General features: G+C 49.7%; 1 protein-coding gene across 1 annotated transcript; it reads left to right on the top strand.

Moving 5' to 3' along the window:
* Window positions 1-7913: 7913 nt before the first annotated feature.
* On the top strand, window positions 7914-10187 carry LOC110606306. Its single transcript, XM_021745053.2, has one exon. The coding sequence runs from the start codon at window positions 7914-7916 to the stop codon at window positions 10185-10187; it is 2274 nt and encodes a 757-aa protein (XP_021600745.2).
* Window positions 10188-14437: the final 4250 nt, after the last annotated feature.

Consider the following 14437-nt stretch of genomic DNA (forward strand, 5'->3'; position numbering starts at 1 on the left):
ACATTTGGCTGGCCAACGGAGCAAAACTGTGCACCAGCAGACATTTGGCTGGCCAACGGAGCAGAACTGGGCACCAGCAGGCATCTGGCTGGCCAACGGAGCAGAACTGGGCAGTTTGTGCACCAGCAGGCATCTGGCTGGCCAACGGAGGAACTGGGCAGACTGTGCACCAGCAGGCAGTTGGCTGGCCAACTGGGCAGTGGCAGGCAAGGGTTGCCTGGGCCAAATCTGTAGGCCAACTGGGAGAGCACCAGCCCAGAATGCACCAGGCAGATTGGGGCACACAGCAGGCCTACTGGGCTAAGGCAGATTGTCCAGAATTGGGCCAATTCAAGCAGAAAACAGGCTGGGGCAGTGGGCTGCATTTGGCAGCCCGTTTGAACAAATCTGGGCCAATTTCCAGCCAATGATGGGCTGTCCAAATCCAGGACCAGTAAACCAGCAAGTCTCTAGAATATTCTCCATATGGGCAGAAGAGCAACTTGCTGGGAAGAGGGGACAGCAGCCTGCAGGACAGCAGCTTGCTTGGAGCAGCCAGAAACCAGCAACTTGCAACTTGCCTGACAGCAGCTTGCTTGAGCAGCTGGGCCAGCAACTTGCATCCTGACAGCTGCTTGCTTGATCAGCTGGGCCAACAACTTGCATCCTGACAGCTGCTTGCTTGAGCAGCTGGGCCAGCAACTTGCATCCTGACAGCAGCTTACTTGAGCAGCTGGACCAGCAACTTGCAGCCTGACAGCAGCTTGCTTGAGCAGCTGGGCCAGCAACTTGCAGCCTGACAGCAGCTTCCTTGAGCAGCCAAACCAGCAACTTGCTGGAGAAGACAGCAGCCTGCAGAACAACAGTTTGCTTGGGCAGCCACACCAGCAACTTGCTGGAGATGACAGCAGCCTGCAAGACAGCAGATTGCTTGTGCAGACAAGGCAGCAACTTGCTGGGGGAGCTTCACCAAGCCACTTGACAGATTCAATGTATCAGTCACACATTAGGGAGGTCCAGCAACTATAAATAGAGGTCCCCTTGAACAGATTGGGGACATCAAGTGAGAGCATTGTAAAGAGAGAGTGAGCCACTAAATCACATTTGTAAAGCTTCATTTACTTAGTGAAATTCTGCCCATTTGCTTTCCCAATTGTTTTCCTTCCCCTGTGATACTCTTGTGCTATTTTCTTTTCCATTTCTTCTATTCAAGTGCCATCATTTTCTGCACTTGTTTGTGTGGGAGGCTGACTTAGTTCATTTGGGGAGCTAAGGCCGCACGGAATTGGGGATAAATTGTAAGTTCCGTGACAGTTGGTATCAGAGCCAGTTTCTGTCAAGATTCTGGTTGGAAGCAGTAGCACAAAGTGAGGTTTGGTTCTGCCTATTTCTGGGCAGCAAGAGCAGCAGACGAGTGGCATCATTGCTGGCCATTTTTCTGCTTGTTTTTAGACACGCAGCAGCAGTAGGCGAGTGACGTTATTTCTGTCCATTTTTCCAGCATGTCAGAACCTAGTGAAGTTCTGGTTGGAGCTGCTGGCAGCTTCAATGCTCCCAGCGAAGGGGAGCAAGGTGGTGGACGCAAAAAGGGACGAGGCAAGTCCCGTGAGCCCAGCAACTTGAGGAGCGAGCTGGGGGATGTGGAGACCCGTCTAGCCAAGGTGGAACTGAAGATGGTAGACGATGAAGAGAAATTTGAGGAGCTGGATATGCACTTGGAGGGACTCGATGGGAAGATCGATGAGTTCCGAGAGGAGGTCCAAGGCGCCCTCAATGCTGCCATTGACAAATTGGCTGGTGAGGGGGAATCCACCCACCACTCTTTGGCCGAAGAAATAACCAGCCTACGTGAGGAAAACAAAGTCCTTCGGGAGGACCTAGATCATGTGCTTGCAAGAATGGGAGAAGTCACAAATGAAGTGGCAGTATTAAAACTTGCTGTGGTGCAAGGTAATGTAGCTAGCCCTTCCTCTCTTAATAATGCCACTACTAGAATTGATGCTCCTAAGCCAAGTTCATATAAGGGCTCTAGAAATGCCAAAGAGATAGACAACTTTATTTGGAGTCTTGAGCAGTACTTTAGGGCGATTGGAGTGGTGGATGATGCCTTAAAGATAGACCATGCTACCTTATATTTGGCGGACACGGCAATGGTTTGGTGGCGACGTAGACACTCCGACATTCAAAAGGGGACTTGTACCATTGCTACCTGGGACGAATTTAAAGGGGAATTAAAGAAGCAATTCTATCCCGACAATGCTGCCCATGAAGCCCGAGCCAAGTTAAGAAGGCTTTCTCAAAAGGGAAGCATCCGGGACTATGTGAAGGAATTTTCTGAGGTAATTCTTGAAATCCCCGACTATCCTGATAATGAGGCATTGTTTGCTTTTATGGACGGCCTACAGAATTGGGTGAGGATGGAGATCCAAAGGCGAGGTGCCCAAGACCTGGCCGCTGCCATTTCAATTGCTGAATCTCTTGTCGAATTCAAGAAGATGGATAAAGGCGAGCAGAAGCAGCACAAAGGCAAGCAGGAAAGCCAAGGTGGTCACAGAAAACCCGGTGGGCCGAAGCACCATAAAAGCAAAGAAAGAGACTTCAAGTTCAAGAAGTTCGAGAAGGCCGAGAAGAGCGGAGGAAAACCTTTCATAAAATGTTTCCTTTGCGAGGGACCACATAGGGCTAGGGAATGCCCAAAGAGAAACAAACTCTCAGCCCTCCTTGAGGAGAAAGAAGGAGGGGGCCAGCAAGAACAAGCTAGCATGGGTTCCTTATTCTTGGCAGCTGCTAAACAAGAACAGCCTAAGGAGGCAAAGAAGGGCCAATTGTTCGTCCAGATGAAGCTTGATAGGCATGATGTGAAAGCTCTTCTAGATACAGGGGCAACCAACAATTTCCTGAAGCTGGAAGATGCCAACCGAATGGGGATTCAATATGAGAAGACCCTTGGATGGTTGAAAGCGGTCAATTCCAAGCCCTACATGATGTATGGTGTTGCAAAGGATGTCCGTGTTCAAATTGGTGAGTGGCAAGGAACTCTTAACTTTTCAATTGTGCCCATGGATGATTATGGTGTTGTTCTTGGCATGGAATTTATGGATAAAGTTAGAGCTATTCCTATCCCTTTTGCCAACTCTATGTGTATTTTGGAGAATGGGATTTCTTGTTCTGTTCCTTTGTCAAGAGCTACTTCTAGCCATGGTGCCACACTCTCTGCCATGCAACTTGCCAAAGGCATGAAGAGGGATGAGCCTACTTACTTGGTGGCAGTAAAATAAGAAGGAGATGTCCAAGCCGAAGCCATACCTGATTCTGTCCTTGACGTACTTGATGAGTTCAAGGAAGTGATGCCATCCGAGTTGCCGAAAAAGCTGCCCCCAAAAAGAGAAGTGGATCATAAGATCGATCTGGAGCCTAATGCAAGACCACCTCATGGAGTCCCCTACAGGATGAGCCCTCCCGAGCTGGATGAGTTGAAAAGGCAACTCAAGGAGCTGGTTGAAGCAGGGTACATCCAACCATCTAAAGCCCCTTATGGAGCACCGGTGCTGTTCCAGAAGAAGAAAGATGGCTCGCTCAGAATGTGCATTGACTACAGAGCACTCAACAAGGTAACAGTGAAAAACAAATACCCCATTCCTCTAATTGCTGATCTGTTTGACCAGTTGGGGGAAGCCAGATGGTTCTCAAAACTGGATTTGAGGTCGGGATATTACCAAGTAAGGATTGCCGAGGGGGATGAACCAAAGACTGCATGTGTAACGAGGTATGGATCATTTGAATTCCTTGTCATGCCATTTGGTCTCACAAATGCACCTGCCACATTCTGTACTTTGATGAACAAGATATTTCAGCCCTTCCTTGATAAATTCGCGGTAGTGTATTTGGATGATATTGTGATTTATAGCAAATCCTTGCGAGACCATGTTGAGCACTTGAGACAGGTTTTCAAGGTGCTACAGGAAAACCAACTTTATGTAAAACAGGAGAAATGCACCTTTGCTCAATAGGAAGTACCATTCCTCGGGCACATTGTTGGTGGTGGAAAGATCAGAATGGATGAAGCAAAGATTCAAGCTATCCAAGAATGGGAGGTTCCAAAGAAAGTAACTGAATTGCGATCTTTCCTTGGACTCGCAAACTACTACCGCCGGTTCATCGAGGGATATTCAGCCTTGGCAGCCCCTTTGACAGATCTATTGAAGAAGGACCGACCATGGGATTGGGGAGATAAATGTCAGAAGGCCTTTGATGCACTGAAGAAGGCCATGATCGAGGAACCAGTGCTGATGTTGCCTAATTACAGCAAACCATTTGAAGTCCACACTGACGCATCTGATTTTGCAATAGGAGGTGTTCTTATGCAGGAAGGTCACCCCATTGCTTATGAGAGCCGGAAGTTGAACGACACCGAAAGACGCTACACCGTGCAGGAGAAAGAAATGACTGCAGTGGTACATTGTTTGCGGACTTGGCGCCATTATTTGCTGGGATCCAAGTTCGTGGTCAAAACTGATAATGTTGCCACAAGCTACTTCCTCACCCAGAAGAAGCTGTCCCCAAAGCAGGCACGATGGCAGGTGTTCTTGGCAGAATTTGACTTCACCATGGAGTATAAGCCAGGACGAGCTAACTTGGTGGCAGATGCATTGAGTCGCAAAGCTGAGCTAGCAGCCACTAGCCAGCCTAGTTTCCCCGTGGAGGATCGTATTCGGCAGGGGATGGAGCATGATCCGCAAGCTAGGGATTTGTTGAAGCTTGCAAAGGAGGGCCAATTGCGAAGATTCAATGCTGATGGGGAATTAGTACGCACCAAGACAGGATGCCTATTTGTACCACAGTGGGGGAGTTTAAGGAAGGAGATCATTCGAGAATGTCACGATTCCCTTTGGGCTGGACATCCAGGAGTCAACCGCACATTAGCCCTAGTTGAACGGGCTTACTACTGGCCAAGAATGAGAGACGAGGTGGAGCAGTACGTGCGGACTTGTCTTGTCTGCCAACAGGACAAGGTCGAGCTGAGAAGACCCGCTGGATTGCTGGAGCCATTGCCCATCCCAGACAGACCCTGGGAGAGCATTTCTATGGATTTCATCGTCGGCTTACCAAAAGTCGATGGATGTGGCAATATCATGGTTGTGGTGGACCGATTCAGTAAGTATGGAGTTTTCATTTCAGCACTAGCAGCCCTCAATGCTGAAGATGCAGCCAGACTTTTCTTCAGACATCTGGTGAAATACTGGGGGATTCCACGGTCCATTGTGAGTGACCGAGATGCCCGCTTTACAGGCCGGTTCTGGACTGAGCTATTCAAGCTGATGGGAACTGATCTGAATTTCTCCACCAGCTTCCATCCACAGACCGATGGACAAACCGAACGAGTTAATACTCTCTTGGAGATGTATTTGCGGCACTTTGTGAGTGCCAATCAGAAAGATTGGGTCCAGTTGCTTGATATGGCCCAATTTTCATATAACTTGCAGAAGTCTGAAGCAACCGGGGCAAGTCCATTTGAAGTGGCTACAGGACAACAGCCGCTTACTCCTCACACCCTTGCCACTGGATATTCTGGAAGGAGTCCAGGAGCATACAAATTTGCTAAGAGTTGGCACGAGAAGAATGAAGTGGCAAGGTCTCATCTTGAGAAGGCCATAAAGAAGATGAAGAAATGGGCAGACACCAAGAGGAGACATGTTGAATTCAAAGAGGGGGACTTGGTGATGGTAAAACTCCTCCCTCACACCGTTCGCAACTATGGCAAGGTGCACAAGGGACTGCTTCGTCGGTATGAAGGACCCTTCCCCATTGAGAGAAAGATTGGCAGGGTAGCATATAGAGTCAGATTGCCTACCCACATTGAGGCACACCCAGTTTTTCATGTAAGCATGCTCAAACCATTCCATGGAGATGATGAAGAACCAGGAAGAAGGGAGTCCCATCAGGCTCCTACCGCAGTTGGAACTACTCATGCTCATGATGTAGAAGAAATAATTGCTCATCGAGTGGTTCCAAGAAGGGGCAATCATCCGAGCTACAAGGAATACCTTGTGAAGTGGAAGGGACTTTCCGACTCAGAGGCAACATGGGAGCATGAACTGACTCTGTGGGACAAGGAGGACCATGTACTCGCATACTGGCAACGAGGACGTTGCCCGAATTAAGTGGAGGAGAATGTAACACCTCCCCAATTTTCTCCCTAAAATCCAAAATTTTTCTCGCAGGAGATAGGCACCTTCCATGTGGACGATTGGGGCAACAAACTGATTTATGGGCAATGCAGGACCAACGGGCCCGATTGGCATGTGGACAGGCTGGTTGCACCACAATCTGGGCAGTTTGTGCACCAGCAGACATTTGGCTGGCCAACGGAGCAAAACTGTGCACCAGCAGACATTTGGCTGGCCAACGGAGCAGAACTGGGCACCAGCAGGCATCTGGCTGGCCAACGGAGCAGAACTGGGCAGTTTGTGCACCAGCAGGCATCTGGCTGGCCAACGGAGGAACTGGGCAGACTGTGCACCAGCAGGCAGTTGGCTGGCCAACTGGGCAGTGGCAGGCAAGGGTTGCCTGGGCCAAATCTGTAGGCCAACTGGGAGAGCACCAGCCCAGAATGCACCAGGCAGATTGGGGCACACAGCAGGCCTACTGGGCTAAGGCAGATTGTCCAGAATTGGGCCAATTCAAGCAGAAAACAGGCTGGGGCAGTGGGCTGCATTTGGCAGCCCGTTTGAACAAATCTGGGCCAATTTCCAGCCAATGATGGGCTGTCCAAATCCAGGACCAGTAAACCAGCAAGTCTCTAGAATATTCTCCATATGGGCAGAAGAGCAACTTGCTGGGAAGAGGGGACAGCAGCCTGCAGGACAGCAGCTTGCTTGGAGCAGCCAGAAACCAGCAACTTGCAACTTGCCTGACAGCAGCTTGCTTGAGCAGCTGGGCCAGCAACTTGCTGTCACGACTCTTCCCATGCCTCCCTAAAATCCAAAGAATTTTGCGAAGGAAGAATGGTGGGACAGCCCTATGGAGTGCCAAGGGGCAGTTGGTGGCAGCAGCTGCGGGGCAGGCAGTTGGCTGGCCAACGGGCAGTTGGCAGATTCGTGGTTGGCCAACGGAGCGTGGTTGGCCAGCGGGCGTGGTTGGCCAGCGGATACGGTTGGCCTACGGATACGGTTGGCCTACGGAAGACTGGTTGGCCTACGGATCTGTGCCAGACGAGGTCCAATTGGTGGAACGGGCTGGAAGACGCACGCAGCTTCCAGAAGCAGCTGGGGCGCGCGGGAAGCTGCCAGGAGGTTCTGGTTGGCCAACGAAAATTCCAGAAGGCACCAGAACGGGCCAGTAGCGCCCAGAACGGGCCAGTAGCGCCCAGAATTGGCCAGAGACAGCCAGAACAGCCCAGAACCTTCCAGAAACTGGTTGGCCAGCAGATTCAACCCAGCAAGTGGGTCCCACAGGCAACTCAGCCACCATGTCCAGAATTCTCTACAGGGGGTGAAATTACAATTAAGTCCCTGAATGTTCTAGAGAAGCAATCCTAGCCACATGTTCAAGAATGCATCTCCACCACACATTAAGGAGGTGGGATGCCTATAAATAGCCACTTAGGGAGTTCATTTGTACATACACACAAGAGAAGAACAAGAGAAGTGAGAAAGTGAGATACCAAAGAGTGTACAAAGCCTTGTAAAGCTTTCTTTGAGCAATACAAATTTCTTCCTTCCATCATCATTCTCCTTTGAGCTTAGCCAACACTTTCTCACACAACTAAGCTTCCGTTGCCACAATCACCCAATTGCTCTTGTTTTGAGCAAGGAGTAAGGCTGAACTTAGCTGGGGGAGCTAAGTGCCGCACGGTTTAAGTGAGTTTCGGGTATTGAAACACTTAGTCCGTGACAAGTGGTATCAGAGCGTTGGTTTGCTTGATTGGGTAAAGGATGTCCGATCCAAGCGAGGTGATTGCTGGGGGAGTTGCTCCTATGGTGGAGGAGCAAGGCGGCGGTAAAAGGAAAGGAAGGGGCAAATCGAGGGAGCCTACACGAGCTAGGGAGGAGCTCGGTGATTTGGAGACCCGTCTTGCAAAGGTTGAGCTAGTCTTGATCGAGGAAGAGGAGAAGTTCGAGGAGGTAGACACCCGCATAGAGGAACTCGGTACTGGGATGGAGGAGTTCCGTGAAGAGATGCAAGGTGCCCTCGACTCCGCTGTGGACAAGCTAGCAAGTGAGATGGGGTCACTTAGGCATGCCCATTCCGAGGAGAATGCTGCCATTAAGGAGGAGAACCATTTCCTAAGGGCGGAGATGGACAGGATGATGGGGAGGATGAAGGAGCTCGAGGAGCAATTGGCATTGTTGCGCTCCGTGGTTGTCCAAGGTGGTATGGCAGCCACATCATCCACTTCGGGAGGAGCTCCTATGGCACGAGTGGAGGTGCCAAAGCCCCAAGCGTTCAGGGGAACGCGAAATGCCAAAGAGATTGACAATTTCCTATGGAGCTTGGAGCAATATTTCAAGGCCCTAGGAATTGTCGAAGATGCGAGGAAGATTGATCATGCCCCACTGTATTTGGCTGACACCGCCATGGTTTGGTGGCGAAGGAGAGAAGCTGACATCGAAAGAGGCACTTGCACATTGGAGACGTGGGATGATTTTAAGAGAGAATTGAAGAGGCAATTCTATCCCGTGAATGCTGCTCATGAGGCACGAGCAAGGCTAAGGAGGCTTACTCAACGAGGGACAATTCGAGACTATGTGAAGGAGTTCACTGAGGTAATTCTCGAAATCCCTGGCTATCCTGATAGTGAAGCACTCTTTGCTTTTATGGATGGATTGCAACATTGGGCAAGGCTTGAGATTGAAAGGCGTGGAGCCCAAGATCTAGCCACTGCCATCTCTATTGCTGAGTCCTTGACTGAGTATCAGAAAGGGGACAAAGGCAAGGGAGTGGAGCAAGTAAAGGCCAAGAATAGTGGCGACATCCATGAAAGCAAGGAGGGAGGTGCTAAACCATGGAGACCTAAGGAAGGTTTGTCCAAGGGATGGAGGAAGCCCGAAGGTGAAAAGGAGAAGCCTCTACCAAAATGCTTCTTGTGCGATGGACCGCATATGGTAAAAGAATGTCCAAAGCGCAAGGTGTTGTCTTCCTTAGTGGAGGAGAAGGAAGCAAGCAAGCAGCAAGGGGAAGGTATGTGCATGGGTGCCCTACAACTAGCCGCCATCGATGTCAAGCCAAAGGAGGTGGCAATTGAGCGCAAGGGACGCTTGTTTGCGCCAATAGAGGTAAAGGGGCAGTCCATTCATGCTTTGGTGGACACTGGGGCTTCACACAACTTTATGAAGCTCGATGTGGCCAAGAAGCTTGGAGTTCCTTTTAATGGTGATGAGGGTTGGTTGAAGGTTGTCAACTCTTTTCCAACCCCAACATATGGAGTTGCAAGGAATGTCCAAGTGAAGATAGGTGAGTGGACTGGAACTTTGGACTTCTACATTATTAATTTGGATGATCATTCTTGTGTGCTAGGAATGGATTTTATGGATAAGGTGAAGGCAGTTCTTCTCCCCTATGCCAATGATATGTGCTTAGCTGATGGGAGTACCTTGAAGGCCATAAACTTGGCAAGAGGGAAGAATGCCACTAGCACACTTTCTAGTCTACAAGTGGTAAGTCCAAAGGAGTTGCCCAAGGAGTCATTGCCACCGAGGAAGAGCAAAGGGCATGATGAGATGAAAAAGAAGAGAGTGAGGATGACTGTCGACGCGATGGGTCCAAAGTCTTCCTTGTTAAGGCGCATCAAGGAGGCAACGATGCGTGATGGGCAAGCCAAGCAATTGGTGAGATTGGCTCGCGATGGGGTAACAAGGAAGTTTGTGGTTGATGGTGGGCTCATTAAGACGAGGCGTGGCAGCATCTTTGTGCCTAAATGGGGCAAGTCAAGGGAAGAGGTCATGAGGTGGTGTCATGACTTCATGATTTGTGGCCGTCCAAGTGTGAGGAAGATGATGGCAATGCTTGGACGAGAGTTTTATTGGCATCACATGGTGATGGATGTCAAATGGTTTGTGAAGACTTGTTTGGGGAGTCATAGAGGGGATGGTGATTCTCCAAGGGAGGTAAAGTCTGAGGGACGTTCTCCATCTGCACCATGGGTGAGTAGACCGTGGAGGTCGAAGGTGCGACTTCGTGGAGACGCGACGAGGGCGTCGCGAGAATAGCTGGGGGAGAATGTCACGACTCTTCCCATGCCTCCCTAAAATCCAAAGAATTTTGCGAAGGAAGAATGGTGGGACAGCCCTATGGAGTGCCAAGGGGCAGTTGGTGGCAGCAGCTGCGGGGCAGGCAGTTGGCTGGCCAACGGGCAGTTGGCAGATTCGTGGTTGGCCAACGGAGCGTGGTTGGCCAGCGGGCGTGGTTGGCCAGCGGATACGGTTGGCCTACGGATACGGTTGGCCTACGGAAGACTGGTTGGCCTACGGATCTGTGCCAGACGAGGTCCAATTGGTGGAACGGGCTGGAAGACGCACGCAGCTTCCAGAAGCAGCTGGGGCGCGCGGGAAGCTGCCAGGAGGTTCTGGTTGGCCAACGAAAATTCCAGAAGGCACCAGAACGGGCCAGTAGCGCCCAGAACGGGCCAGTAGCGCCCAGAATTGGCCAGAGACAGCCAGAACAGCCCAGAACCTTCCAGAAACTGGTTGGCCAGCAGATTCAACCCAGCAAGTGGGTCCCACAGGCAACTCAGCCACCATGTCCAGAATTCTCTACAGGGGGTGAAATTACAATTAAGTCCCTGAATGTTCTAGAGAAGCAATCCTAGCCACATGTTCAAGAATGCATCTCCACCACACATTAAGGAGGTGGGATGCCTATAAATAGCCACTTAGGGAGTTCATTTGTACATACACACAAGAGAAGAACAAGAGAAGTGAGAAAGTGAGATACCAAAGAGTGTACAAAGCCTTGTAAAGCTTTCTTTGAGCAATACAAATTTCTTCCTTCCATCATCATTCTCCTTTGAGCTTAGCCAACACTTTCTCACACAACTAAGCTTCCGTTGCCACAATCACCCAATTGCTCTTGTTTTGAGCAAGGAGTAAGGCTGAACTTAGCTGGGGGAGCTAAGTGCCGCACGGTTTAAGTGAGTTTCGGGTATTGAAACACTTAGTCCGTGACATTGCATCCTGACAGCTGCTTGCTTGATCAGCTGGGCCAACAACTTGCATCCTGACAGCTGCTTGCTTGAGCAGCTGGGCCAGCAACTTGCATCCTGACAGCAGCTTGCTTGAGCAGCTGGACCAGCAACTTGCAGCCTGACAGCAGCTTGCTTGAGCAGCTGGGCCAGCAACTTGCAGCCTGACAGCAGCTTCCTTGAGCAGCCAAACCAGCAACTTGCTGGAGAAGACAGCAGCCTGCAGAACAACAGTTTGCTTGGGCAGCCACACCAGCAACTTGCTGGAGATGACAGCAGCCTGCAAGACAGCAGATTGCTTGTGCAGACAAGGCAGCAACTTGCTGGGGGAGCTTCACCAAGCCACTTGACAGATTCAATGTATCAGTCACACATTAGGGAGGTCCAGCAACTATAAATAGAGGTCCCCTTGAACAGATTGGGGACATCAAGTGAGAGCATTGTAAAGAGAGAGTGAGCCACTAAATCACATTTGTAAAGCTTCATTTACTTAGTGAAATTCTGCCCATTTGCTTTCCCAATTGTTTTCCTTCCCCTGTGATACTCTTGTGCTATTTTCTTTTCCATTTCTTCTATTCAAGTGCCATCATTTTCTGCACTTGTTGGTGTGGGAGGCTGACTTAGTTCATTTGGGGAGCTAAGGCCGCACGGAATTGGGGATAAATTGTAAGTTCCGTGACATACATCCGGTGCCCGATTTCGGCCTAATAGCTTCCATCCCAAAAACTGCCAAGTCTATCACCCATGTTACATCCGGTGCCCGATTTCGTCCTAATAGCTTACATCCCAAAAACTTCCAAGTCTATCACCATGTTACATCCGGTGCCCGATTTCGTCCTAATAGCTTCCATCCCAAAAATTGCCAAGTCTATCACCCATGTTACATCTGGTGCCCGATTTCGGCCTAATAGCTTCCATCCCAAAAACTGCCAAGTCTATCACCCATGTTACATCCGGTGACCAATTTTTGCCTAATAGCTTCCATCCCAAAAACTGCCAAGTCTATCTCCCATGTTACATCCGGTGCCCGATTTCGGCCTAATAGCTTCCATCCCAAAAACTGCCATGTCTATCACCCATGTTACATCCGGTGCCCGATTTTGGCCAAATAGCTTCCATCCCAAAAACTGCTAAGTCTATCACCCGTGTTACATCCGGTGCCCGATTTCGGCCTAATAGCTTCCATCCCAAACACTGCCAAGTCTATCACCCATGTTACATCCGGTGCCCGATTTCGGCCTAATAGCTTCCATCCCAAAAACTGCCAAATCTATCACCCATGTTACATCCGGTGCCCGATTTCGGCCTAATAGCTTCCATCCCAAAAACTGCCAAGCCTATCACCCATGTTAAATCCGGTGCTCGATTTCGACCTAATAGCTTCCATCCCAAAAACTGCCAAGTCTATCACCCATGTTACATCTGGTGCCCGATTTCGTCCTAATAGCTTCCATCCCAAAAACTGCCAAGTCGATCACCTATGTTACATCCAGTGCCCAATTTCGGCCTAATAGCTTCCACCCAAAAACTGCCAAGTCTATCACCCATGTTACATCCGGTTCCCGATTTCGGCCTAATAGCTTCCATCCCAAAAACTGCCAAGTCTATCACCCATGTTACATCCGGTCCCCGATTTCGGCCTAATAGCTTCCATCCCTAAAAACTGCCAATTCTATCACCCATGTTACATCTGGTGCCCGATTTCAGCCTAATAGCTTCCATCCCAAAAACTGCAATGTCTATCACCCATGTTACATCCGGTGCCCGATTTCGGCCTAATAGCTTCCATCCCAAAGACTGCCAAGTCTATCACCCATGTTACATCCAGTGCCCGATTTCCGCCAAATAGCTTCCATCCCAAAAACTGCCAAGTCTATAACCCGTGTTACATCCGATGCCCGATTTCGTCCTAATAGCTTCCATCCCAAAAACTTCCAAGTCTATCACCCTGTTACATCCGGTGCCTGATTTCGGCCTAATAGCTTCCATCCCAAAAACTGCCAAGTCTATCAACCATGTTACATCCGGTGCCCGATTTCGTCCTAATAGCTTCCATCCCAAACACTGCCAAGTCTATCACCTATGTTACATCCGGTGCCCGATTTCGGCCTAATAGCTTCCATCCCAAAAACTGCCAAGTCTATCACCCATGTTACATCCGGTGCCCGATTTCGTCCTAATAGCTTCCATCCCAAACACTGCCAAGTCTATCACCCATGTTACATCCGGTGCCCGATTTCGGCCTAATAGCTTCCATCCCAAACACTGCCAAGTCTATCACCCATGTTACATCCGGTGCCCGATTTCCGCCTAATAGCTTCCATCGCAAAAACTGCCAAGTCTATCACCCATGTTACATCCGGTGCCCGATTTCAGCCAAATAGCTTCCATCCCAAAAACTGCCAAGTCTATCACCCGTGTTACATCCGGTGCCCGATTTCGTCATAATAGCTTCCATCCCAAAAACTTCCAAGTCTATCACCCATGTTACATCCGGTGCCTGATTTCGGCCTAATAGCATCCATCCCAAAAACTGCCAAGTCTATCAACCATGTTACATCCGGTGCCCGATTTCGTCCTAATAGCTTCCATCCCAAAAACTGCCAAGTCTATCACCCATGTTACATCCGGTGCCCGATTTCGGCCTAATAGCTTCCATCCCAAAAACTGCCAAGTCTATCACCCATGTTACATCCGGTGCCCGATTTCGGCCTAATAGCTTCCATCCCAAAAACTGCCAAGTCTATCACCCATGTTACATCCGGTGCCCGATTTCGGCCTAATAGCTTCCATCCCAAAAACTTCCAAGTCTATCACCCATGTTACATCCGGTGCCCGATTTCGGCCTAATAGCTTCCATCCCAAAAACTGCCAAGTCTATCACCCATGTTACATCCGGTGCTCGATTTCGACCTAATAGCTTCCATCCCAAAAACTGCCAAGTCTATCACCCATGTTACATCCGGTGCCCGATTTCGTCCTAATAGCTTCCATCCCAAAAACTGCCAAGTCTATCACCTATGTTACATCCGGTGCCCAATTTCGGCCTAATAGCTTCCACCCAAAAACTGCCAAGTCTATCACCCATGTTACATCCGGTTCCCGATTTCGGCCTAATAGCTTCCATCCCAAAAACTGCCAAGTCTATCACCCATGTTACATCCGGTCCCCGATTTCGGCCTAATAGCTTCCATCCCAAAAACTGCCAAGTCTATCACCCATGTTACATCCGGTGCCCGATTTCAGCCTAATAGCTTCCATCCCAAAAACTGCCAAGTC

This window comes from Manihot esculenta, unplaced genomic scaffold, assembly GCF_001659605.2.
Source record: "Manihot esculenta cultivar AM560-2 unplaced genomic scaffold, M.esculenta_v8 Scaffold65, whole genome shotgun sequence".
Classification (NCBI taxonomy): domain Eukaryota; kingdom Viridiplantae; phylum Streptophyta; class Magnoliopsida; order Malpighiales; family Euphorbiaceae; genus Manihot; species Manihot esculenta.